The sequence below is a fragment of the Rissa tridactyla genome, chromosome 8 (assembly GCF_028500815.1).
Source record: "Rissa tridactyla isolate bRisTri1 chromosome 8, bRisTri1.patW.cur.20221130, whole genome shotgun sequence".
Taxonomy (NCBI): domain Eukaryota; kingdom Metazoa; phylum Chordata; class Aves; order Charadriiformes; family Laridae; genus Rissa; species Rissa tridactyla.
This window is the reverse complement of record NC_071473.1, coordinates 39,486,832-39,512,141: the sequence shown is the minus strand read 5'-3', so window position 1 is coordinate 39,512,141 and position 25,310 is coordinate 39,486,832. Positions and strand designations below refer to the sequence as shown.

Below are 25,310 nucleotides of genomic sequence, written 5' to 3'. Positions count from 1 at the left end.
AAGTCCTGGCCAACACTGAAGTGAGCATCATCTGCTACAAGAAATTTGCTTTTAGGGAGCAGATAGCCCCATTCAGACGAAGTGGAGCATCTAATACAACAGTCCACCCAGCCCAGGGCAGTCAGTACCACTGAAAGTCTTCAGAAGCACCTGGTAACACCCACGCAGTACGATACTGGAAGTGCTTTAAAGCTACAGAAAGTGCTCTGTTCCCATTGGAAAAGAAAATAATAATTAATGAAGGTCAAGGGGGAAAAAACCCAGTGCTTTGGGATGGTCATCTGTAAAGACACCTAGACAATCACCTGAACAAACCAACTGCCAGGCTGAGTTGTTACATATTTTCTTCCAATTAAAATGTGCTTGAAATAAACATAATTAGGCAAGTCAGCTCCACGGCATTGTTTTTGACTGAACTGGTCCTCCAGCTTGTGGCAACACAACAGTGCAATACTAAAAAAAAAAAAAAAAAAACACCAAACAAACCAAAAAAATACACACAAAACCACACACAAACAATAATCTTTTCATCATCCTACACATGATGCATGCCATGGAAGTCTCCAACCACAAAAAGAAAAAAAAAAAGGTACCTACCTATAGCTAAAGCAGTAAGATTAAATTTGGACACAGTACACGTCAAATATTGTGGGTATAATAGAAAAGACTTGCAGCCATACAAAGGGTAACAAACTGCTTTTGGTTTTAGTAAAACTGTTAAAAAAAATGTGATCTATAGATGTGCTGAAGTGGTACACAAGAAGGAGAACAGCAATTATTTTGCACTTTTGTGCAGCTTTGTAGTTTTACATAAATTTATTCCAAGGAAATGAATTGTGCCAAGTAGAAATTACAGGCTGAATGCATCACTTTAAGTGTAAAACTTCTCCCTTCTCCTTGACTACCTTTTATTTAATACTTTTTAACATGGAATTATTTTTAAAAAATTATTTTCATATTATTCTTTTTCTTACTAACAACAACAGTTGGTTCAGGGCCACTTTCCTTCCTCCTAGAGGTGATTAGCAAACAGAGCTCCCATGGACTCAGCTCAAGGAACAACCTTCTTTAATGTGACAGCACTCGGGGCAAGAATACAGAGTTCTTCACAGCTCTCCTCCAGACGCAGCTTCTGGGCTCTCCTCTTGGTCAGCCAGCGGATGTCCCATCAGCAGCTTCTCTTCCCCCAGCACCTTAAATAAGGTAGGATTAGTCTGTTCACAACAAGGCAGGTCCAGATAGTTGGTTTCATTGCAATTTGGAGAATTCTTCTCCATACAACGATGTTTCTTTTGCATATATTAGTAGTGAATTTCAATGTGTAATCATCAGTTAATAAGTATCAAGTTGTCATCACTCTCTTGTCTGCAAAACAAAAAAAAACAAAATCAATTACAATTTTTCGTTCAGTCAGAAATGCAATAGGAAGCATTTACCTATGGAAACCAAGTTGAGTTTTGATCCTTCCATTCTGTGCTCTCCCATTTTTGCATACAGCTCCCAACACCAGCACTGGGACAATCGAGCAGAAAGTGCGATAGCAGCAAGAGCTCTAGATTTGCACTCTGGCTACCAGCTACTCACAATACACTCTGCAGCTTATTACAGTAAAGCATATCCATTATGCTCAAGCAGACAAGCATCTCTTATCCCACACAATGACTTGGATGTGAAACCTGAAGCTGTACCTGGCTGGACTTCTCATGCACTAGTCCAGTGTCCCCAGCAACTGCTGGGACACCTGCCCATCATCATCTCCCTCGCTCCTTTTTGCCTACAAGATTTCCCTCTGCCAGAGTACATCAGAAGTGTAAAGCTGCATTTCACAAAAGCCTCAGTATGTAAGTAGACAAGCCTCCTACTGCTAAAATAGGATTTGTTACACCAGCGTTCACATTCTGCTCTATTCCTTCTCCCACAGCCTGGTTCCCTTGCACAGTGCCCATGACCATTCTGTGGACAGGCTGCCTAGGGAGAGTGACAAGATCCCTCCTCTCTCAACCAGGGATTCAGAGGTGTGTTAGGTTTCCTCAGAAAAAGTATTCAAAGAATAGGCTTCCAGACCAGCAAGCACCAGGTGAGATAGTCATATCTCACCAACACCAGCTTAAAAAGGACCACTGCTAAGACCTCCAAAGGCTTGAGTTTGGTGGCAACCAGACATTTTCAAGTGTGTTTCCAATATTCTGACAGATGGCATTGAACCCGTTTGCCCCGCAGACACAGCACAGCTTTGGGATTAAGTACGGGTCCCTGGCTGAATCACATTCTCTCGCTTTATGCTACTACTCCCAGCCTAGTGGAAAAGCTATTTAGAAACAGGTGGCCTGCAAAACCCTAAGCAGCAAGTTTTAATTTGCTCCTGACTCCTTGGCAGTTCCACATTACACTCTGCAGTCCTCCCATCAACTTCCACCAGTTTCTGCATAGTAGTTTTCATATGAGCAGAACACTTAAAACATGCATTTAAGCTCAGAATTGCTGCCCCTGCACCATCAGCAGACTAAAGATCTAACACCACGTAAAGCACAAGAGAAATAAGAGTTCAGATATTCCACGGCCTGAACTCTGGATGCTCCAGCGTACTGGTGCACTTCTGAGAAAAGCACTCATCATAAACAGCCTACTGACCTCCTACAGCAGCAGATGAGCGGCATGGAAGTCTGTTCTTTTCTGTAACCAACACTGGCATGGTCTTTTAGAAATTCATGTAGGTCTGTTACTGGAAACCCACTTTGTTGGTATTTCTGAAAAAGAAAGCATTTTATTTACAACACACGAGAAGTTACTGGGCATGAAGCGTTCTAAGATTTCTTCTAGAGAGTGTGACAGCCTGGACTATTTGATTCATTTGCTCAGTATATTGCAGTAGAAAGAAAAACAAAAAGTACACCATCCTAGAAACACCAAAAATGTAGCTGGTGGAACAGAGCAAGATAGAAATGACATAAAACTAATGCTGTTCGCAGGTTCTCTTACATTTTGTTTCCTGTCCATAAGGCCAAGCAAGTGATTTCAAGTCATACTGGCGTTTATTCTCCCTTGTTCACCTTATCTGCTGTGCTCACAGAGTGCTCTGGGCCCATTTTCCCTAGGAGCCCCAATGCTGGATTTGAAGGGCCCTAACATGGATATTCAGCATCGCCAAGCTGAGGAAATGCTCTGCAAAACACCAGTTTGGCACACTGAAACAGCTCCCCATTGATCCACATGAGGCGCTCGGAGCTAAGAGTAACAGTAAAACACTATTTCACAGGTCAGACCATCAATAAACGCAGATGCACAGACAGTTAAGTTGTATTTTGAGATACTTAGAAAGTGAAGATCTTGCTCAGCCTGGAAGCTGTGGTTCACATCAGACTAGCCTTACTCTGCCGGCGTGTTTATCTGACACCAAGACAAGAAAGAAAGGGACAAGAGCTAAAGAGTATGATCCATGTTGTCTTCCCACTGGTTACTGCAGCTACCAGGATCAGGAAAGGGAGACAGCACTGGAGGACGAGAACAAAAGGTAATTACTGAAAACTTTGTTTCACTGTCAGCCAGTTAATACTGGAAATGGATGGCGCAATTTTAACTTGAATGAGAAGCAGTGGGTCTTTTGGAACACTTTCCTTTGAACCACACATTTCCAAGCAGCACGTTAAGCAAGCCTGGAAACCTAAAGGAGTTTAGACTTGTCTGCTCAGCCCTTGCCACACTCCCGCCAAGGGGATATTCTCTGGGATGCCAGCAAACCCTCCCTGACCTCAGCTTCTGGTGCCATGAGAAGAAGCGTTCAATCCAAACAAGATTTATCCAGTTCTATGTTAACTATACTTAAAAATTTACTCTTTTCACTCATCCTTCAATTACCTTCCACTTATGTTTCCCTTAGCTGTTATGTTTTCAAAGCCAGGTTAAGCAGCAAAAAATACAAGACAGGAACATAGTCTAAGGACGATTTTCCAAACCAATTATTGCTTAGTCACTGAGATGACTACCCAGTCATCCTCCCAATTTCACCGCAGACTAAGTGAAAAGATTTTTGTAGTCTCAGCAGCCATCATAATTAATGCTAAATAGTACGGTGTTGAGTGATTAACAAGACTGAATACAAAGCTGATTAGAATTGTAATGGAAAAACAAATGTTTTACCTTTATGGTGTCATAGGAGTCGGTAATGAGTGCAATAAAAAGACTGAGAATCATGTATATAAACAGGCTGATGAAGGAGTACAGATACAACCGACTGAACACCCACACCAGAGTGCTCTTCTGCTGGATTTGAGCAAATGTTGCAAACATATCATCACCGTTGACCAAAGAAAACAGACACTCTGCCACCGTGTTCAGATCTTCAAACTAGAAAATAATGAGTACAAATTATTAATAGAATGTGAAGATCAATCATCCAGATTAAAGTGAAAAATGGTATTAAAAACAAAAGTAGGGTTTTTTAGAGTTTTACTTGTAGCAGGAGGAAAAAAAAAAACCCAGCCCAGGCAATCAAATACTACCATGCTTTCCTTCCTGCACATTCAGGCCAAAACATACATGTCAGTAATAGAACCATGTAGAAATATGATCTTGGCTAAGGATTATACATTGACATCAGAAATAAGATTATCAAGAAATCAACTTGTGATGCTCAACAGGCAAAGCAGACAGTAACTGACCACCACAGAAAGTTTAAGTTACTGAACTTTAAGCTATTTTAGACCTGTAGGAAAATGTCATTCTGTTTGCCAAAGCACATAGATAAAATGATTTCACAGAATCTATACAGTAAATCAGTGGCGATATGCTGGGAACAGAATCCACATCCTCTGATTTCCCAGCTCTGCAGCATTACAGGAGTATGGGTAATTAATCAATATTGTATTAAGTAGTTAGAGATACGGTATAGCCCTCAGAGCTCAAGTGGTCTAAACCAGATTTGTCTTGCGATAGCATCATCCATCTGTCATTCAGAAAACCCTCTCTGAGCTGTAGGTACAAGCTCTAGCACACCCCGAACAAAAGCGTTGTTTCATTTCAAGGACATTCTCTTAAATTCCTAGCTCCTTTTCCCCAAGACGGAACATGCCCTTAGGCTAAATTCCATTCAACAGCCAGGTAAGCACGCTTCCCCTCCAAATAACTGGATTTGTTAACTGTCCCTTACTGGACAATATGAATTAATGCACAGTGTTTTAACGTAGCTATTATCAGGGAAGTGACATGACTGCACTCACTTGAATTGCAGTCCTAGATTGAAAACAAGATGTCTAGAGGCATATGCTTGTAAGGAGAACATACTGTTGCGCACAGGGACAGCGGGTCTCGTCTTACCTATGGCTTGTTGTTATTATTTTTATTTATTTTTAAAGGTCGGAGAGCCCGGCGAAGCCAGCCCCGGGCTCCGCCTGCTCTGCGCGGTGCCACACTGCCCCCCAGCGGGGCACCGCCAGAAACAGGACCCCCCCCAACAACCGCACTCGCTTTCCTCGACATTGATCTACGGCATTTAGCAAGAGGTAACACAAGCGTATTATTGACTACACTTCCTTTTGCTCAGATAATTAACGTACTTGCTGCAGGGAAGTTACACCAGTATTTATGCTGTGCCTGTTACAAACAATTGAGTCTCTAAGTACGACTAAGGATCCCGCAGCATCCAGCATCCCACGGAGAAACGTATTGTCATCAACTTAAAATATGTGCAGACTGAATACCTACATTTCTCAAAGGAGACAATTACATTATGTTAGAGGAATCCGAGCTCTGGGGGTGCAAGAAGCTGAAGCAAGTACTGCAGCATGTGTCTCTGTTACTCACTCTCTCTCTCTATATATATATATATACACAAACACACACACGCTGTGTGTAACCAGAAATCGAGAATGAAAAGTCATACATTTGTTACTGATTAATGGACATCTAGAATTTATCACAACAGGAATCTGACTTTTTTTTTTTTTTCTTTCAAACTGTCACATAAGAGCATCTGCCAAGAAAAAAAAAAAAAAAAAGAAATCCAACAAAACGAACAAGCTCTGCGGTTGTTTTTGCTTGTGTTTTGGAATATACAAAGCCTTACTGCTGTACCCAGGTTTCAGACAAGAAGAATACCAGGCACACACTTTGAAGTCAACCTTAAAATAACCAAAAAAAAAACCAAACCAAAAAACCAACACACAAAAGAAACAACAACAAAAAAAACCCACACAGCCCCACACAGGAAGCAAAGTAAACAAGACAAGCATTCATCCATCCACTTATGAGTCAAGGTTTAGGAGCCAAAGTTACATAGTACAGGAAAGATTTGGAAAAACAGTCAGAGTAAAGGAGATTCCCAGAAATGGTAACGGTGAACTAGTGCCTCTTTAACCCCGATGAACTGAGATTGCCAGAAGAGGGCGAAAGAGATAATAGACCGATTTACCTCTAGTCCCCAGGCAGACGTATCCCGGATAAACCATCCGCTCATCACAAGCACAGCCTTGTGTTCCAGACTACTTTGAGTTCAGGCACACAGCGAAAGCAAGAATACAGTTACTTTGTATAGGAGCAGGCAGCAGGAGGTGCTCATGGAGGTGCTGAGGAGCGACTGAAGGAGCTGGGACTGTTTAGTTTGAGGAAGAGGAGGCTGAGGGGAGACCTCATTGCTACCTCATCTACAACTACTTGAAAGGCCATTGTGGAGAGGTTGGTGCTGGTCTTTTCTCACAGGTAATTAGTGATAGAACAAGAGGGAATGGCTTCAAGCTGCAGCAGGGTAGGTTTAGGCTGGACATTAGGAAAAAATTCTTCACAGAAAGAGTGGTCAGACACTGGAATAGGCTGCTCAGGGAGGTGGTGGAGTCACCATCCCTGGATGTGTTTGACTCGTTTAGATGTGGTGTTAAGGGATATGGTGTAAGGGAGAACTTTGTAGAGTGAAGTTGATGGTTGGACTCGATGATTCCAAGAGTCTTTTCCAACCTAAATGATTCTATGATTCTATGGAAGGAGAAACACTCCCCTGTTCTTCATATTGCAGCTTTTAAACAAAAACTTGAATGTAAGACCTATTTTTGTTGTTATAGCTAGGAACTATACGCACACAGATATTCACACATCATCAGAACAGAAAAGAAGTACAATACCTTTTCATGATAAGGTCCCAGGACAATCCAACCACAGAAAGTATAGCCAAGATAAATCATCCCAGCACAACAACAAAACCTTAGCACTTTGGGCAATGATGCTTGCATAGTTAAAATGAGCACCTACATGTCAGGGTGGAAGAAAGGAGAAGAGGAAAAAGCCACAAGTTAGAGAAACCTGAGTAAGAGTGACAAATACATGCTTCAATTATTGAATACCTGATTCCTGCCTTACATTGTAGGTTTGAAAATATCCCAGGTATCTGATGACTCCAACCCAGACAAACAAAGTTGATGTTCCAAGTAAAATGCTGCAGACGTCGTAACTTGTGAGGTTCTGAGGGACACAAACAGAGCAGGTGGTCAAGTTACAAAGCGGCAGGCATGTCAGCTTGACAGCTATTCAAGTTCCAGCAGCTCAAACAAACAAAGCAGGGCAGTCCAATACTGAAAGGGTGTTGCTACATCACAAAAATCAGGCCAAAGCGAGCGGCAGTTATTTAGTGACATCACCCAAATGCAACAGTGCTGCAAGTGAAAGCACATCTACACGGATATTCTTGTAGTTTTGCATGAAGAACTAAAGCCTTTACACCTTCGTTATCACACAGTTTTAAAATCAGATTGAAAATAACCTTTTTTTTTTTCAAACAAAAATTTGGAGAATATATACTATCCTTAAGCAAACAAGCTCTCATTTGCTATTCAGTAAAACTTGAGCCACCATTTAAATGGAAAGTGAGCCTCAGGACTACAGCCCTTTCCACACCACATGCATTTACATCTTTGAACAGGTTGCCAGCTGTTTGGAGCCTGGGCATAATTTTTACTACTGTTAACCTGAAATAAAAGCCCTTGAAACCAAAAGTAGTTTAGAGAGGAGATATTGCTTCATTTGACGTCGGGTGCTAGGGGGAAAAACCCACAGATTTAGCACACCCTACCGGGGATATTCACCCATTATTTATACACAAAATATTCCCATTTTTCCGCCTACCTAATACATAACTCCACCTAGGCTTATATATTCATTAGGATAACCAAATAGTCTTTTTGTCCATGCATATCAAATTTTGCTGCATCGGCAAAACACTTCTGCGCAAGCTTGAGTGTCTCGGTGGTCATTTGGGTAAGGAGACCCTTCCTCACATTACCTTTTTAAGGTATTGAGTCATCTCAGGACAGTAAAAATTTGCCGTAAGTTTGCCAACTCCTTGAAGATAATAAGGATGGTCTTTGAAGTAGCCATAACTCTGTCCTAATTGGTACAGGAGTACATACTTGACATATAGAAGAACATTGGAGTGATTAACTACTTCTTGTTATTCCACCCTTGGTGATTAACTACTTCTGGTTGTCTCCTCATTATTGCTATCTGTAACATCAGCTCAGTGAATAACTATTTCTACACAGTAAGAAGGTCAGTAATTAGCTATTTTCTCACACAGTAAGAGAGTTAGTAAGAAACAATCATTTCAGAAACAAAGCAAAGGCCTGTCTTCAGTAGCACTACCAGTGAAGTTTATAACCAATTCTACTTGCATTTTACTTTAGAAGGCTAGAACTGGTTGCAATTAGCACGAGACACCCATCTATCTCAAGATTTCCTACCCTCATCCCCTGACATCAGCACACAGCTGGAGGTTCTCAAGTGCTTCTCCTGAAGGCCACTCTGGGCATCTGCCCTTCGAGCCTTAGTACACACTAAGCAGCAGGAGCAGCACACTGCCTACCCTGTTCTTCCCAGAACAAAAAGTTTCATGAACATGTGAATTGTTGACATACAGCTCAACTAAAAAAAAAAACCAAAAAAAACCCAAACAAACAAACCCAAACCCACAACTCAAAAGCCCAAACCAAACAAACCAAAAAAAAAAACCCCTGAAGAGCCGCCAGCCTCACAAAACACATTGATTTCAGCAAGCCCAGACTGGGAGGTCAAGGACTAGCAGGTGACACTGGCCATGCCTGTAGTAGGGACAGGCCAGGAAAGCAAGTTGCAGCAGCCATGTTTCCAGTCCCACAAGTCATTGAGACCCCTGTTTTATCCAAGGGGATGGCCCTCGGTTTCCCTATACGACAGGTACTACTACTTCCTACAGAAATAACATGACCCAAGTTGGGGGGGTTTGTTAGGAACCATCTACCCCCAGGTCCCATACCAGGGATTAGGTGACTTAGCACTGTGGAAATAAGATGCTTAAATAGCTTACATGGTCTTATTGAAAAGCCTTTGGGGAAAAGGGACTGAAACTAGTTATCAGTTTAGTGCTAGGACATGAAGAAATAAGAACCAGGAAAAGTAAACATGACTAGTGACTATGACAGATCACTTTCATTTGTCCTCAAGTTAAAACACATTACGTGTCATTGTAACAAGACTAGTATTTATCTGAAGCATTAAATTCTCACCTTGGCTTTTATTTCCATTTTTAGGATTGACCCAATGATTGTCATCACATCACTGATAATTACCAGGACATACCACCCATTTATGAACTCCAGGCGATCAGCGTGACAGACATGACGCTTATATTTCTCCAAGAAGAAGTTCACAAATCTCTGTTGACAAGCATTTAGACATTTCGTTACAGGTCACCTTAGATGAAAAATACATGCAGAAGCCCCAGAAGTATAGCAACGCTCAAGTTTCACATACCCCCTTTTCCTATATTATTTGCTGGAATAATACCTTAAAACTCATTCCTAACAGCAACAGAAATAAATAGGAAAAAAAAAAAAAAAAGATTGGTTTAGGCTCATGAAAACCAGCTTTCCACAGAACAGCTGACTTCATAACCAATCCCCACTAGCCTAGCCATGGCTTGTTATCCCCTTTTTAGCCCCCTTCACAAGTTTCTATCCACCTCCAAGAGAGCAAGGCCACCCAACTAAAGGAGTTAAAGAGAATTAATAACTCAAATACAACTACAAGGCAAGAGCTCTCATCTCCAATAGAGCTGACAATATCACTTCCCACACGCGACACTGCCCATCTGCTTTTGCTTGGTCTTTTTGCTTGTGAGTAAATGCTGATGTCCCTACTCCTGACAGCAGTTTGACAATGCCTTTGCTGAACTGTGTCTTCTTCACCCTTGTCTTGTTTACAAGCTATGAAAAGGACATATTGAACAAGATAAACAAGTTATCTGTGCTTTCATATCATACCGATCCTGAACTCTTTTTCCAGCTCCCGTAAACCACAAGCTTGCAAAGTTTGTATCAATTAATGGTTATAAGCTGGCACATCTCCAGGCCCAGCTTGTCTTTCTGCATCAGTATTTAGCCCAGAAGAGCCGAGTCTGCTCATGTGAGGCTCCGCAAGCAGCTCGAGATGGAGTCAGACAGGGCTACCCTCAGTCTGCACAGGAGGGCGAGCAGGGAAGAAGGTGACAGCAGATGGTGATCAGGGATTGCAGAGGGAAAAGAAGGAAAGAAGAACTGAAAAAGGGTGTTTCCAGCCCCAGAAAGACCAAAAGAATCCAGCCAGAGTTATACTATAAGCTATGCTTTACATTTTCTCCACTTAGAGCTGGCTTTGAGGGATGTTCATTAAAGCACTAATTTATGACAAGACCTTTATGGGAATTCTACTTTGAAGCTAGGGAAGGAAGAATTCATGTTTTGAAGGCACAGGACATGTTCGCTGCTAGCAGCACAAAGACTCAGAAGTTTTTTTTGTGTAAAATCCTGTACAAAAATTAAGTCCTGGACAAAAAAAAAAGTCTCCTCCTTTTGCCCTCGAGAGATAAAGTGAAATACTTCGTACTACAGCACTACACGAGCAGAACTAAAAACCCATTCGGCTAACAACTGTTCATCAGACCTCTACACAACCTTTCTAGAGACACAGTAAGAGCGCAACATCCTGCAAAGGACGCACTACCCAATATTTCAAGCCATATCACTCAACAAGACTAGCAGCAAACAAGACAGAGACAAAATAAGCACCGAGACTGGGAGCACTGCACTTACTTTTTGTAGTCTCAAGGCAAGAACAATGGATCGTGTGCAGAGGATGAGAGAAGCAACGCAACTTAAAATGACAAATCCATCAAAGACTAGAATATACTGAGTGTTTTTCTGGAGAACTGCAAAGAGGAAGTAGAGTTAGTCTTTTCACATCTCTCTGAGCACAAGTTGTTACAAAATGTCACATATTTTGCATTTAAACATTCTCACCCCATAAATAAACGTGTTATAAGAAATATTCTTTCTGCAAGGATGTCTTGAGTACAACTCAACAGAGAATTAAATCATGACAACTACAGAGACTGGGCCATAAGAGTGAAAAGCATGTTCAAATTCTTCAAAATAAACCCAAAAATAGGTATATTAATACAAATGTCCCCTTTTTACACTAAGTTAATCTGTCCATCTGTACTCCAGCAGTATTACAACCACAAAGGGTAAAAGAAATGCAGACTTTGGCCCACATCAACATTGCTAAATTAAAACCAAACAAGAAATCCCACATCATTTCTCATTCCATGACCTGCAATTAGGAACCTGTTTGACCTTCTGTATCATATTCTTTTCATCCACAGGTCTATAAGCTATCAAGTGGAGCCACATCAGGTGTTTTCCTTGGCTTACTCATGTCAACTGATGAACAGGATGGGGAATCTCTTGCCAGACAGATTGTTACAGAGCAGGGGAAATGACAGGAGGAGACATGTAACACTGCTGTCATGCAAATATACGTGCACCATACTTACCAGAGCCAAATACGTGCCAGTCTTTACATTCTTGAATATCAGTGTCACTATCAAAATAGATTTTGATTTTTCCACTGTGGGCTCTATTATTGAAAGTTATCTGGAAACACAAGAGTATATAAGAAACAAGACTAACAAAATTTCATTCCATAAAAAAAAAAAAAGCTTGGTAGGTGCTTTGACATAATATGTACTAATTGGTCAGGTAAGCTTTGAGAAAGCTGTCACCATAACTGTAGACATAATTTGAGAACATGTCACGTCTAGCATAAAAAGCAGCATTCCAAGAAGCCAAACTTCAAGTTTAACCTTTAGAAGAATAACAATTACTTATCCCCATCTCAGATTATGAGGTTACCAGCTGGAACATGATACAAAATAATATTGTCCCATGGCAACAACACCATTTCAGCAACCTTTGGGGCCATGACACGTTCAACCGCTTTTCCCTTGCAGTTTAAATATAAGGATGATGACAACCCCTTAACTTAAGCTCTTGTTATATATACAGCGTTGGAAGTCCAATACCCCATATTCACTTACAGTATTTTGAAACGCATAGCAGTCAGGCAATTCACGGGCATGGATTGTCTGTAGAGCAATGCCTTTCAGCTTGAAGGAGATTTCAACCTGTATAAGCCTGAATTTTTTAAAAAGTGTATAAATATATAAATACACACAACAATACAGAAATACACAAAGCAAGGAAACTGCACAACTCAGAATCCACCATATGCATACAAAAGGACAAGTTAAAATTTAAAAAAAAAAAAAAAGTCCCCATCACCGCTTTACCTGTAAAATTCAAGATTGAAAAAAGAGGAGTTCAGCTTCAGTTCAGCCTTCTTACCAGCTAGCTCCTGTGGCTTAAAAAAGATACATTCTGGGAGGAGAAGAGGAAAAACTGTAATCTTAAAAACTTCACATAGAAAGCAGCATAAAACTGAGATAATCAGGTTGAGTGACAAATCCTAATCAGGCAAAATGTTAATTTTGAGCAAACCTATCTATAGAGAGACACAGCTAGGAGGTGGTAAGGACACCCACCCACTGCAGGTACAGACTGAGCAGCATCCAGAATTCTGTATTTGAGCCTTCTGCATGGAGGGGGAAACATAAAAAAAAAAAACAACCCCACAACCCAAAACAAACCAGAAACTAACACAAAACCCATCCACAACCCACTAATGACAGTAGCTGAAAAGGGCTTGTTATAGTCTACGGAGTTGTCATTTCTAAACATGTACTACAAACCAAGCAAACCAAGAGGGAAATAGGGAAAACGCATGTCAATGGTCCTATGATTGCCACACGAAAAGGTATTGGTTTTACACTTTACTGATTTAGCATTAGCATAGAAATTCTCCACAACGAGACATTTTAGTAGAGCAGTACCTTACCTGTTTCAGTAGAAACATCTATACTCATCGTATCATTGGCAGGAAGCATTGTGCCTTTCTTGTACTGTTGCTTACAGATTTTTAAACCTGACCCTTCATGTTCATAACCAAGTATCCCCAGGGATATGTTCTTTAATTGCTTGTACTGGTTTAAAAACAAAACAGAAGCAGAAGTTACAGAGATAGTCGTCTTTTTTGCATTAGGTAGCAACTTGCAATCTGAGAGTCAAGTGTATCAACATAGCTTTTTACATTAAAAAAAACCCAGAAAACAAAAAAAATATTTACTTTCACATAAAGTCTGTAAATTGAGAGTGGATCTCTCATTGGAAGCTAAGAGGGCTGCTAGCCATTAATTAGTAGTGATTGGCACCCTAGTGACACAGTGACTGGAAGTCCTGTACCTACGGGGCTGCCTGCAAGCGATTACCATGTGCCAGACAGCAAGCCAGCAGACAGCTTTTAATTACATGCCTGGCAGCAACTTCAGTGCAGTATTGCTCCTAACCACACACACGCTCCAGGTGTATCTCATGTATTTATCTCATGAAGGTGTTAGTTTTCACACCACTTGAAACTTGATTGCTTTATGTACAATCCAAGTCATGGTTCTTATCAAATCCACCCCAAGAGCAAAACCAAAGCTGCTCCCTGCACGACTACCAGCCACCAAGGAACATCCACAGAGCTTGGGCAGCCTCCAAAAGCAATTTAACCTGCCTGCTTTACACAAGAACAGAAGCAACTGAAAACATGCCTGTGAGGAAGCTACTTTCTTTTTCCACTTACACTAAATACAGCACACGTCACCTTCTTCATATCTAAGGTACACTTGAAAACAAGGACTGGAAGTGGAAGTGAACAAAGCTGAGCCGAGCCAAGCATTGTCCACGCACGGATCAGCCCTCAGCACCACCGCAGAACTCCATTCAAGGCCAGTCCTCTCTGGACTTGCCTTCCACACATCCTCAGTGCCTGCTGGAAGCAAGGCATATCCTCTGATCCCTGGAAACACCCCTTCAGTCCTGCACAAGTGAGGCAAACCCCTGGGATACAGCTCTCCCTGTGGTTCTCGGCTCCTCAACAACTGAGGAGATCAATGACTAACCACGAAGGCGGCTGCCTGCCAGCTCAGCTTAGCACCAGCTAACATTCTCCAGGAGAAGGCAGATAGACCCACGGCCCTCTGAGGAAGAAGGCATAAACACCTAGTAATTCATTAGTTTTTATCATTACCTCACCTAGCAAAAGGGCTGGGGGCTGCGTAGAGCACTGGCCTGCTCTGAAGGAAGCACTTAGCTTCCCAGGTGGCCTGAAGTAAACAAATGTGGGGAGTCAGACAAGACTTCTCATTCCTTAAAAAAAAAAAAAAAACAAACGTGTTCTGAAAGCTTTGATACAGATTAGACCCTTTTCCCCTTAAACATGGATTTTGTTATTACGCATCATTCAATGTCATCCTGTTTCCTCCTTCCTACGGGCATTATGGCCACTATCTCATCTTGTGGGGTACAAAATCCCACCACTCACTAACAACCACACACTCCATGGTCAAAAGGAATCACCACATTTCCATTCGAAGCTCTGCCTCGCAGTGCTGCTCCAAGTCCTCACAGCTGAGCTTCCAGCAAGTTTCACCAGCCCGCGAGAAACGCCCGGCCTCCACAGCCTGTCAGGACGTTATCTTAACTCAGAGTAAACTAAGGAAGCCAAGTCTGACTAAGGCAGGTCAAGTGAGTGGAAACAGCAGTTAGTCACAACTCCACACCCCTCCGAGGACATCTCCATCTAACAGCCACTGCTCCGTCCGCGTGCGCTTTCAGGCTCTGCCCTCCTGACAGCATAACATGTGGCTCTGGGTTACTCACATGCCACTTTCAAACAGCGCTATGAAACAGTAAAATCAAAATTCCCATTTATACAGTTCTAAGCAGCCTCAGAGAGAGAGCGTCCAGCAGAACATCCTGGTCCTACAGACACTGCCACAGGGCAGGGTACAAGCGTAACAACCCTGCACGGCTTCTTCATAATACCAGCTTCCAAACTGGACCCAGAGAGGAGTAAGGAAAAGGTGTGTACTCTTCCAAGGGGAAAAGTATGTTCTGGACTTTTTGTTGATGGTTTATCAAGTTTTGAGTGTTTTGTTGTTTTTTGGTTTGTTTGTTTGGTTTTTTCCAAATTGTGAAAATATCCCAGCGGTACATTACAGAAAGCCTAAAATTCAGTTTTTACAACTAAGGTTTTGTTGTGCACTATTGCCATCTTCTGTAATATCATATCCTTCTGCTTGTTCCACCCCTGCAGCCCCCCACACCAACCACACATCTCAAATTAACATTCAAAACAAAACACCAAAACCTATGTCTTCTACCTGCCCATCTCAAAATAAAAAAACAAACTCTTGTTCTTAGCTTAGCAGTCACCTGGCTTGGCTCTTTCTAGAAGACATCCTTTAAAAAAGGCAAACCACCAACTCAAAAAAGCAACACCAGCCATAACGTTCACCTGGAGGCACACTTTTTGCAGTCCTACATGTGATAAGAGAGCCTCAGGAATTCCATAGGACACTGAAGAACCCAGATTACACAAATTTAATCTCCTTAAAGAATACGTCTACATTTATACAACATAGACATCTTATGAAGAGACCTTTTTCTGATGCCTGTATCACACATTGGCTCATTCTTGAGGATACAAAGCTATTATTTCTCTATTGTCTTCTATCTGGGCTTCACCTCAGCCTTAGCGCCTACAAAAGAAGGAAAGTGAGACAAAGCAAGGGAGGAAGGAAAAAAAGCACAAGTTACAGCAGAAATGGTAGCAACATTGAGTTCAAAGGCAGACTGAGAAAACTATTGAACACTCATTTAACACATCAGGAGTCAGAGCCTTTGCCTTGGCCATCCCAGCAGAGGCAACACGTTTGATCTGTTGATAGCTCTGCTGTAGCTTAGAGGAGATGGCCAAGGAGCAGCAAGCCCCCACGTGAGGGCATGTTTAAGAAGGAGGTGTAGAGGTATAGCCTTCCCACCACTGCGACTCCCAGATTCCAGCTGGGCATAACCGATGGCAGGCAAAACTGCTTTACTCCAAGCCTTGGAGCTGATGTCCCAAGGCCAGGGAAAGTGAAGGGTGGCTTAAAGCCACTTCCCGTTCACCCCGTCAGAACCATTTCTGGGCTTATCATCATCCCCAAACACAAGAGAGAATCCATTTTCCACACACACACTCTTTCATCTCATGACTTCTGAATGTATTAACACTAAATACAGAAATATTTACTGAATTTCATCCTAGATTCACTTGCTTTCCTCCCACGATTGTAAAGCGACTGTTCTTTAAAATACTATCCCTCACCAGAGCGAGTGCCCCTACATTCCTGGAAGTACCGTATTCCCCATTTTGAGGCCTCTGGCACTCACTACAAAGCTGCAATTCAGCATAGCTGTAAGCACAAATTTTTTGAATACCATGCATAGGTATATTCAGGCCCATAACTCTTCAAAGTAAGACCTAAACAAAGCTTCCAGTTCATGCAAGATGACCGATTTTTCAAACTTTCTGGATTTCAGTACTACACACTAACTGCGTAAAATTTTGGTTTAGATTCACCTCCAAGAGACAGAAGTGCAGACATCTACACACAAAATTCAGGATACCCCACCTAAGCTGATTTGCTAAAATATCAAAAGTGAAATCCAAGAATGGAGATGGAAAAGCAGAACCTCAGCAGAAGTTTATAGCTGTTCATTATAAACAAACACACTTACCTGATTAATAACATAAAAAATGCTATCATAAGCATCCTGTTGTGTATATATACTGCAACTGTAGTCATCCTCATCAACTCCAGAATAGCCTTTCAGGAATAGGTGTTTAAAAGCAATAGTGTTTTCTTCTTTGAATGAAACCACCAACTGGTTACTCAAACCAAAAAAGATAAGCTGACAAGAGAGAAAAACACAAATTTTGAACACCGGTCAAGTAGCGGCATTTTGGAAACAGAATTTAATTATAATAAATACAAAACAGAAAGGTGTCTGTTGTTGTAATCCTGCCTACAACAGGAGAAAAGAATCTGTTAACTAATGCAATAAGACTACTAAAGTCAAGGTTACCACATGCAGGGTAAGAAAAACAGAAATCAGTGTCTCCTACTGATTGTAAAACTTATAGTGCAGCAACTAAATAGACAGCTAGATCACAGCCGCCTTCCACACATCCCGGACCAACAACTCTAACTGGAATTTGCCAAAACTGTTGTTAAGGATGCAAGTGGCAGAAGAGCTAACCTAACACCACAGGCTGCTACCCCAGAGATGCCCTGCTTTGCTATGGGACAAATTCCAGCAGCTTCTTCCTACCTCTGGCATAGCACAGGATCTGAGCAAACCTACATGGGACCCCACAGCAACAAAATGCATCACCTGCCTGACCCAGGTGCTGGCCAAGGAGGCTATAATAAGAAACAGCAGCAGCATTATCCCTTAGGATTCCTGTTGCCCTGCCATATGGATGTTTCCATTCCCACCACTACAGAGCCTAGAAGATGAAATCAATCAACAAGAGTTTCTTCACAAACTTAGTAGCAGGAGGATGCCCCAGGCCCTAAGCAGCTAACTCTTCATCCTAGCTTTAAACTGCTTACTACCAGCAAATGTGAAACTGTCTTATAGAGTTTCCAAGTCGCGTAAGAAACTGGTAGAAGCGGGGAAGAAGCGAGAATGAGAAACTGTAAGCAGAACTGTGAACTTAGAAATCCCCCAAAGCAAACATTCAAACTCCTTCATTGAAAACAATGGAAACTGGAAAGCACACCTATTTCCCCCCCGCCCCTTTCACTGGAATATTTAATCTTTTGCCCTAGACGGTAATTGGGCCAGGCTAAAAGAATACAGGCAGCAGGGCTATTTCATGCAAGGCTGTTTGGTTGCACAGCAGTCACAGACAGGACAGAGAAATGGGGATGTCAGTTCTGCCCAGTATATACACTCTTCAGATTAAGAACAGAATCTTCATACTTTTAGCCAAGTTTTAAATCAATTATTTATATCTTAAGTTAACTGGAAAAAAAAAATCACTAACCAACCAAGTGCTACAAATAAATCTGCATCACTGTAATATCTCTAAAATGTCAGGGATCTTCCAGCTGCAATACAGAGAAATCAGACACACTCATCAGGGTTTCCTTGGGGGACTCCCTAGGGGATTTCAGCACAGCGTTGGAGTAAAACTTATTCCCCACGCTGAGACAGAAACCTCTTCTGACTTTCAGCCTGGCACAGATACCCCAGCTGCTGCACCGCACCAAAGCGGCTGCGGCAAGCGTCCCAGCTAACAGGCTGGCAACAGGCAGAAGCATCCAGAAGGCAGCTTCACCTACTCCTAGACTGTCCTCCAAGGGTCCTGTCCTCACTCTGAAATAGAGAGATGCTTCTTGAAGCTGTCCATTTACTAGTAGCTCATGATCGAGACCTCCCTCCAGAGCAGCAACACATTTTGCTTCAGAAACTCTGTTTTCCTTTTCTTGACAACTACCTGCCTGGCATTTGAGCAAGACCCAGGGCTGACAAGAAAAATCTTAAGCAGCTACCCGAATGATCTTGTGGCCTTTGAAAGAAAAGCAGCAGAGCATCCCTTCTGCTCACACAGGATAGCAGGAGACTGGGACAGCAGACAGAAGAAAGAGGACAGCAGACAGACATGCTCAGTGATTCCCCAGGAATTTAAGTCAGTAGGTTAGGATAGATTGAAAGTACTGAACCTTTTCAGAGCCACGAGAAGTTGTATTTTGTCTCATTACTCACACACAAAGGTTCGAAGAGAGGGCAATCACCCACGTCTGAGGTGCATCTGCCCATGAAGAAAGAGGGGGCAACCCTTTCCTTTCAGCTTACACCAAGCTCACATTGCCCAACCCCTCCACATCTTAATATGCTCCCTCTTCTCAGCAGCCCTGTCACTACAGGTCGCAGTTGTGCCAGCACTAGTGTAAATAGCTTATTTGAGCTAGTCTTGCCTAGACAAGACCGACCATCGCATCCCGCTCCCTCCTGCGGGCAGACCCCGTCGGGACTGCAGCGCAGCAGAGGCCAGACCAGAGCCCACCGCGTCCTGCCAGCGGGGAGATGAAGAGCCAGAGCGGTCAATAAAACGCAGGGGCACATAAGCTGGGGTTACGCTTCATTCTAGCGGGCAAGTCAAACACAAACCTGGAACCCTGCAACTCAGCAGGTTTTTAGTTGTATGTTTAGCTGTTCTTGCAAAGCGTCAGATGTCAGGGTTCTGCATTTCAAAGGTCCAGAAAAGTAATTTCTACTTACACGTGTCCCATTTTGCTTCCCTCAACCTCCAGTCACCATTTCTTAGGGACTGTAAAATAACCGACTACACTGTGATACCAGTGCAGTGTAAAAACATCCTCTTCTTTGCGTCTACCCATCTAAAGTACCCGATTGAAATGCACCCTTTGATGACAGAAGCAAAGGGCACATCCAATTCCTGTAGCCCAGGCATCCCCATCAACACCAGAGACCATAGCATTTTCACATTGAACACGCGCATTCCAAGTTAGTGATGAGATTTCAAGGAATAGCGCTTCTGAAAGAGTCCAGTGAAACTATAATCTATGAAGCAGAACATAGAGCAGTACTGTGACACCAAGCGCGAAGACAGCGTTGGATTTAGTAGGAAGAGTAATTTGCTTTGAAGAGTTATCTGAAGAACAGCAAAATACCTGGTCAAATACTGCCCCAAAGCATCCAGGAGGCTTTTATAATTTAATTTATGTTATTCTTCTCTCCCAACACACCTTTCATAGTATTTTTTTCTTTCTGGACTGAAGCAGGAAGTCCAAGTCAGTAACAAACACCCAGGGATGGCAAAGGCCCAGAATCACAGACCTGCTTCTCCTGCCCATCACTGCTACGCTTTCGAAGAGTAAAAACAGAGGAAGGATTACCTGGGTAGTTACCATAAGTATCTTCAAAATCTGCAACGCCAGTTTCCATGGTATTTGATGTCTTGCTCTGTATTTTTCACATGGGTTCATGAAGTAAAACTTCAAATCCTCTTTCAGAGCCGTCTCTTTTAGATCTAAATCTGACTGAGCCATCATGTTTCTGCCATAAATAATGTGTTAATTAGAAACAAACAGAACGCTTCGGCAGACAATTTCCTCACATTGCAGTTTCACCTCAGATCACCACGACATAAGTTTTGTAACAGTTTTCTGTTTTACAGCAAAATGCAAGAAATATTTCCCCATGATCACATCATTAAAAACCACTCAATCACATTAGATCATCAAAATACAACATTTACACAACTATTTCTCAGGAAATAGGCGTTAAATAAGAGGGCCTGTAATACTAATGGCAAGCCTATGTTCATCTCTTTCTTAAAACTAAATATTTGAAATAAAGAGAGGCCACTGTTAACACATTTCTCCGAATAATCCACCTTCTATCGCCAGAAAAAGATGTCTTAAAGACCAAACAACCAGAGCAGGCTTCACAGCATGCTTCTGTTATGAACATGCAGCTTTAAGGGCTAAACTCGTAGGCATTTATTTATTTAAATATCTGGGCACGTAAAAATCAGAGGAACAAGCACAGAGGACTGTTGTTGTAGGTGTCTTAAATCACTCTAAGTTTCTCCCTCTCAGCTGAACGGAATACTGAAAACTTTCCCCTTCTCCTAATCTTTTTAACCCTGCTTTTCCAGTGCCATAATTGTCGGAGCTCTTCTACTTCACACAAAGATCAGAACCACACTCATAATTTTTTTTTCATCCCTCTATGCGTTAAGGTAGAGCAATCATATCTGAAACTGGCTAAACAAGCTGATTATCGGCCCCATTTACCACCCAGAATATTACTCCCCGTGTTCTGAATTTTATAAAGGATAACAAAATTTTTTCAGATGCATTCTTACTTCTTTTGTCCTTGCCTGTCTGAAGCATGCAGGTATTTAAGCCCAAACTGTAGACCGCAAAGCACATTTGATTTGCTAGAACCAGCTATCTCGCAAGAAGAGAAATGAGAGTTAAAAAAAAACCACAGTAAAGTTGACACTGTGGTGTTTCCCCATAAGAGGAAGTGAAAAAAAAAACCCAAACATTTATTTTAACATTAGAAGCTCAAAGGTTATCTTTATTACACAGCCTGAAATCAATCATTCATGAAGATGATGGGAGGTTGGCTGATTTTGGTTTTGAGAGAGCAAAAACACAGGAAAGTTTTTTTAAGAAGAGAAACTGTCGTGTACATCCCTATTTAAATTTATAATAAAAAAACCACACTTGACTAGTTTTAATAATGTTTAAGATATAAAACCTTTGAAAAATTTAAACACATCTGACAGAAAAGCATATGATAATTACAACTGTGAGTATTATCTAAGGAAAACGGTTCATACGTACTGCCATCCTGCACTGACACCCAAAGACATCGCTACTCCTGCACTGGCTTCTCTTGAACAGGCAGCAGCATCTGTGTGGGCACACACTGAACAAGACCTAAACCCCAGCAAAAGTCACTGGAGTAGGTGGGAAACAAGGAGGAAATGGAGCAGGTTTAAGCTGGATCTGGTCAAGATTTAAAGCCTGAAGACATGACATAAGAACCACGCCAAGACCTTGGCAAAATCCTCCTGTAAATTTCCAGTAAAAACATATGAGAAGTGACAGATCTTAAAAAAAAAAAAAAAAAAAGAAAAACCAACAACACACACACACAAAAACCCCCACAAACACAAAAACAAACAGCAAACTTTATAACCAACACTATTTCCTTTGATATTCAAGTACATACCATAGAAGACGCGGTTGTTTTTCCCAAAGTTCTCTCTCAAGCTGTTACAACTTTTCTAAAAACTTAGTGTTGACTAATAACAATACTTTCACTTTTACACAACCCTCACTTAACTCCACTGACTAGGGATTATTTTCACTGATGCCTTTAGCTTCCTTTATTAATTAGCTGTAAAAATGGTGAGCAGGAAATTCGGAGAAGGAAAGCAACATACTTTTTAAGCTTAAGAGGAAGAAATGCGATTCAAGCCTGTATCACTGTTGGGCTTTGTCTTTCAATAAAAAACAGGCATTCTGTGGTGTGGTATTTGAGAAACAATTCCTCTGGCAATAGGTGAAATATGGCTTTTTTTTCCTAATCCATTTGTTTTTAGGATAGATTCAAAATAACATCTAAATAAATTGCATTAAATCTGTGCAGAACTAGAACCTTCAACCGCAGCATTAAAAAGTTTAAAAGCTCCAAGTGATTAACAGTGACTTACTGCATTTAAAACAAACCATCTAGTTCTACCAAATGTTTATTAGCCTAATAATCTAAAAATAATCCAAACAAAGCACCTAGCTGAAGACAGAGTAATGTAACAATTCGATTCAGATGCAGTAACGTAACTAACACTGCTCAATAGGTTTCCATAGTATGTTTTGCAAAGCACTGATATAAGCAAGTTTTATGAATGAAGACTAACTCTACTATGCATGTTTAAATGCGTATCTAAGTGCCGTTAAGTGCCGTGTGCCACAAATAATAATTGTCACTAATTCAATTCTAAAAGCTGCATTACTATAGCCACCACTGCAATGCTGTATCTGGTAGGACAATCTGTTCTTTGGATAATGTCTTCTAGTAAGATACTTTAAAGCTCCATGTTTTAGTCAAGAAAGAGGTTTCAATAATAATGACTACCATTTACAATTACCTAGTTATAAAATATGGTTTAAATACATAGCTCTTCATCTAGCAGAAAAGGCACCACTGAATCAAGTGGGTAAAAAGCTATAGAACACAGATTCGCTTTTAAAAAATAAAAGTAATTCAGTCCAGAAGCAACACTAACAGTGTCCACCAGGGCTCCATATCAGGAACATTTATCTACTCGATCTCTACATCTTGAGGTATTAAGGAGATGGATGTGGTGCTGGCGGGGAAATGCCCGAGTTGGGTTCTACACAACCCCAGCTTCACTTTCTAAGTTCACAACTCGCCCAGAGGAGGGCATCGCCTGGCGCTTCTCAGGAAAGTGAACGCTAAGAAACTGAGAAGGAAAAAAAAAAACAAAAAACAAAAAAACCACGAACTTCTTTTAGAGAGCTGCCCACGTTAGCTCTGGGTGAGCTGCCGCAGGAGGAGCGGCCGCAGCCCCCACGCCCGGAGCGGGGGCAGACGCGACACCCTGCAGCGGGACACGCGGGGACACCGCACGGCGGCAGGACAGACCCGGGCGGCGCGGCGGAGAGGACCTACCTTACACAGCAAGCTTGAACCCCGAGCTTGGAGTGACGCCTCCGGGTTTGCTGACCCGGTGCCCGAGCGCTCCCCTCGGGCGGGAGCCCCGCCGCCGCCGCCCGCCCCCGCCCCCGCCCCCGCCCTCCCGCGGTGCCGGTGCGGCGGGGCACGCCCGTTATCGCGTCCCGCAGGGCCGCCGTGCCCCGAACCGCAGCCCGGACCGCGCCCGGGGGCGCTCGGCTCCCCCCGCAGCCGTTAGCGGCGGAGCGCCCTTAACCCCCCGCTCCCGCGCGGGGTGACCCCGTCCCGTCCCGCTCACCCGCTGGCGGCGGCCCGTCCGCCGGGCAGGTACTTGAGGGAGATCTCCATGGGGAGAACCCGCGGGGCCCCGGCAGCCCTCGGTGACGGCGGACGGGGTCGGGAGCCGTCGCGGCGGCCCGGGCCGCGTCCCGCCAGCGAGCCCCGCGTCCCGCCCCGCCGGCCGCGCCGCCTTTATGGGGGCCCGGGTGGAGGAGGGCCCCCCGCCGGCCACGTGCCCCGCCGCGGCCCCGGTCGGGCCGGCGGGAAGGGAGCTGCCGCGGCCCCGCCGCCTCGGCCGGGCGCCCTCACAGCAGTGACCGGTGTCAGGGCTCTCGCTAAGCGAGGTCCGGCTGGGTCCTTGCTGTTGCGGGCAAGGAGGCAGCAGGCAGGGCGGGCTGGCAGGTTGGAGTGGATACTACAGAGCTGGTCGGTTTGCAGCCGAAAGGGTCCTTAGTTCCTCAGAGGATGTGGTTTCATGCGGTTACCCCAAACTGGGGTGTTCAGAACAGAATGCAGCCCTATAAGAGCCTTCGTTGCGGCAGCTGCGGGCTCTACCTGCCCACACGGTGGGGGTGGGCAGGGCAGGACTCTTGCTTAATGCTCTCAGATGATGCTGGGTTTGGTTACAGTCACACTGTTTAAGGGAAAAGAGGGAACAAAAGCCCAGACAAACATCTATGTGCAGTTACTCAAAATTAGCTGCAAGAGCATTATGTCAGCTCATGCATGAAAGTTTTCCTAATGCTTCCTCTGAAGCAGTTGGTATTAGCTACTGCCCCAGGCAGGAAGATGCTCCCAACAGATGCAATCACAGGTGTGGTCTTTTACAACAGCATCTGTTTTCTTCCCCCCATCTGCCAGAGGTAAATTATGCTTTTACACATTTTTTTATTGGAAAGCTATGAGCATATCTGGATTTGATTTCTTCCTCTTTTGCATGCATGCCGTTTACCTTCCCTCAAGAGTATGCTTCCATCCGACATGGAAACAGGTACTTTGAAACAAGTATGGCCCCCACCTCTCTCTTCCCTTCATTCTGTTAAGGGAGATGAGCTCTGCTGAAAACGAGAAGTTCTCACCACCTGGCCATATGCAAAACATTGGCATTGAAATGAGCCTTGGTATGAAAATAGCTGTTACCCAAGTTTAGCACCCTGCAACTTACTTTCATGAGGAAATACTGTCAGTATTTTTCAGGCAGCTCGTTCCAGAGCCCAGTGAAAATCAGAACAAAGGAACTTTCTTACCCCTCCACACCTTCTTGGACAGCACTGTTTTCCTCAGGATGGCATTTCTTTAAGCATAGTGAGTTTATCTGGTGCTTTATCTGCTTCTTTGCTCTCCCCACCTGCATTTTACATTTCTATCTGTTCTTGCTTGATTGTATCAGCTTAAGGATACCAGTGTCTCCAGGATGCAGCTTTACATGTGTTACTAGCATTGCTAATGTTGAGATCACTGATACTGCTGAAGTCATGAGGGGTTTTTTTGGAGTAAGATCTTCGTCAGACTTCTTGTCTCTGC

The 25,310-nt window shown here is 42.9% G+C and overlaps 1 protein-coding gene across 4 annotated transcripts; it reads right to left on the bottom strand.

Annotated features, from left to right (window-relative positions):
* Window positions 1-1,051: 1,051 nt before the first annotated feature.
* MCOLN2 (mucolipin TRP cation channel 2) lies at window positions 1,052-23,995 on the bottom strand. 4 transcript variants are annotated; one of them, XM_054212246.1, is made up of 14 exons: window positions 23,806-23,995; window positions 20,189-20,348; window positions 16,998-17,171; window positions 13,228-13,372; window positions 12,623-12,710; window positions 12,371-12,467; window positions 11,828-11,927; window positions 11,085-11,200; window positions 9,522-9,671; window positions 7,345-7,446; window positions 7,110-7,232; window positions 4,138-4,344; window positions 2,632-2,747; window positions 1,052-1,365 (listed from the first exon to the last, which is right to left on the bottom strand). In XM_054212246.1, the coding sequence occupies exons 1-14, from the start codon at window positions 23,853-23,855 to the stop codon at window positions 1,329-1,331; spliced, it is 1,665 nt and encodes a 554-aa protein (XP_054068221.1). In that variant the 5' UTR covers window positions 23,856-23,995; the 3' UTR covers window positions 1,052-1,328. The 4 variants fall into 4 exon arrangements, with proteins under 4 accessions (XP_054068221.1, XP_054068224.1, XP_054068223.1 ...); XM_054212249.1 differs by lacking the exon at window positions 23,806-23,995 and adding an exon at window positions 23,505-23,597; XM_054212248.1 differs by lacking the exon at window positions 23,806-23,995 and adding an exon at window positions 21,650-21,765.
* Window positions 23,996-25,310: the final 1,315 nt, after the last annotated feature.

Bases quoted from the DNA above. Each gene is read 5' to 3' on its own strand.
- MCOLN2 (XM_054212246.1), bottom strand. From the start codon at position 23,855: ATGGAGATCTCCCTCAAGTACCTGCCCGGCGGACGGGCCGCCGCCAGC. The intron at 12,711-13,227 runs GTAAGGTACTGC...TTCTCCTCCCAG, and splicing joins AGATGTTTCTACTGAAACAG to AATGTATCTTTTTTAAGCCA. The intron at 11,201-11,827 runs GTAAGTATGGTG...TCCTCTTTGCAG, and splicing joins CTGGCACGTATTTGGCTCTG to TTCTCCAGAAAAACACTCAG.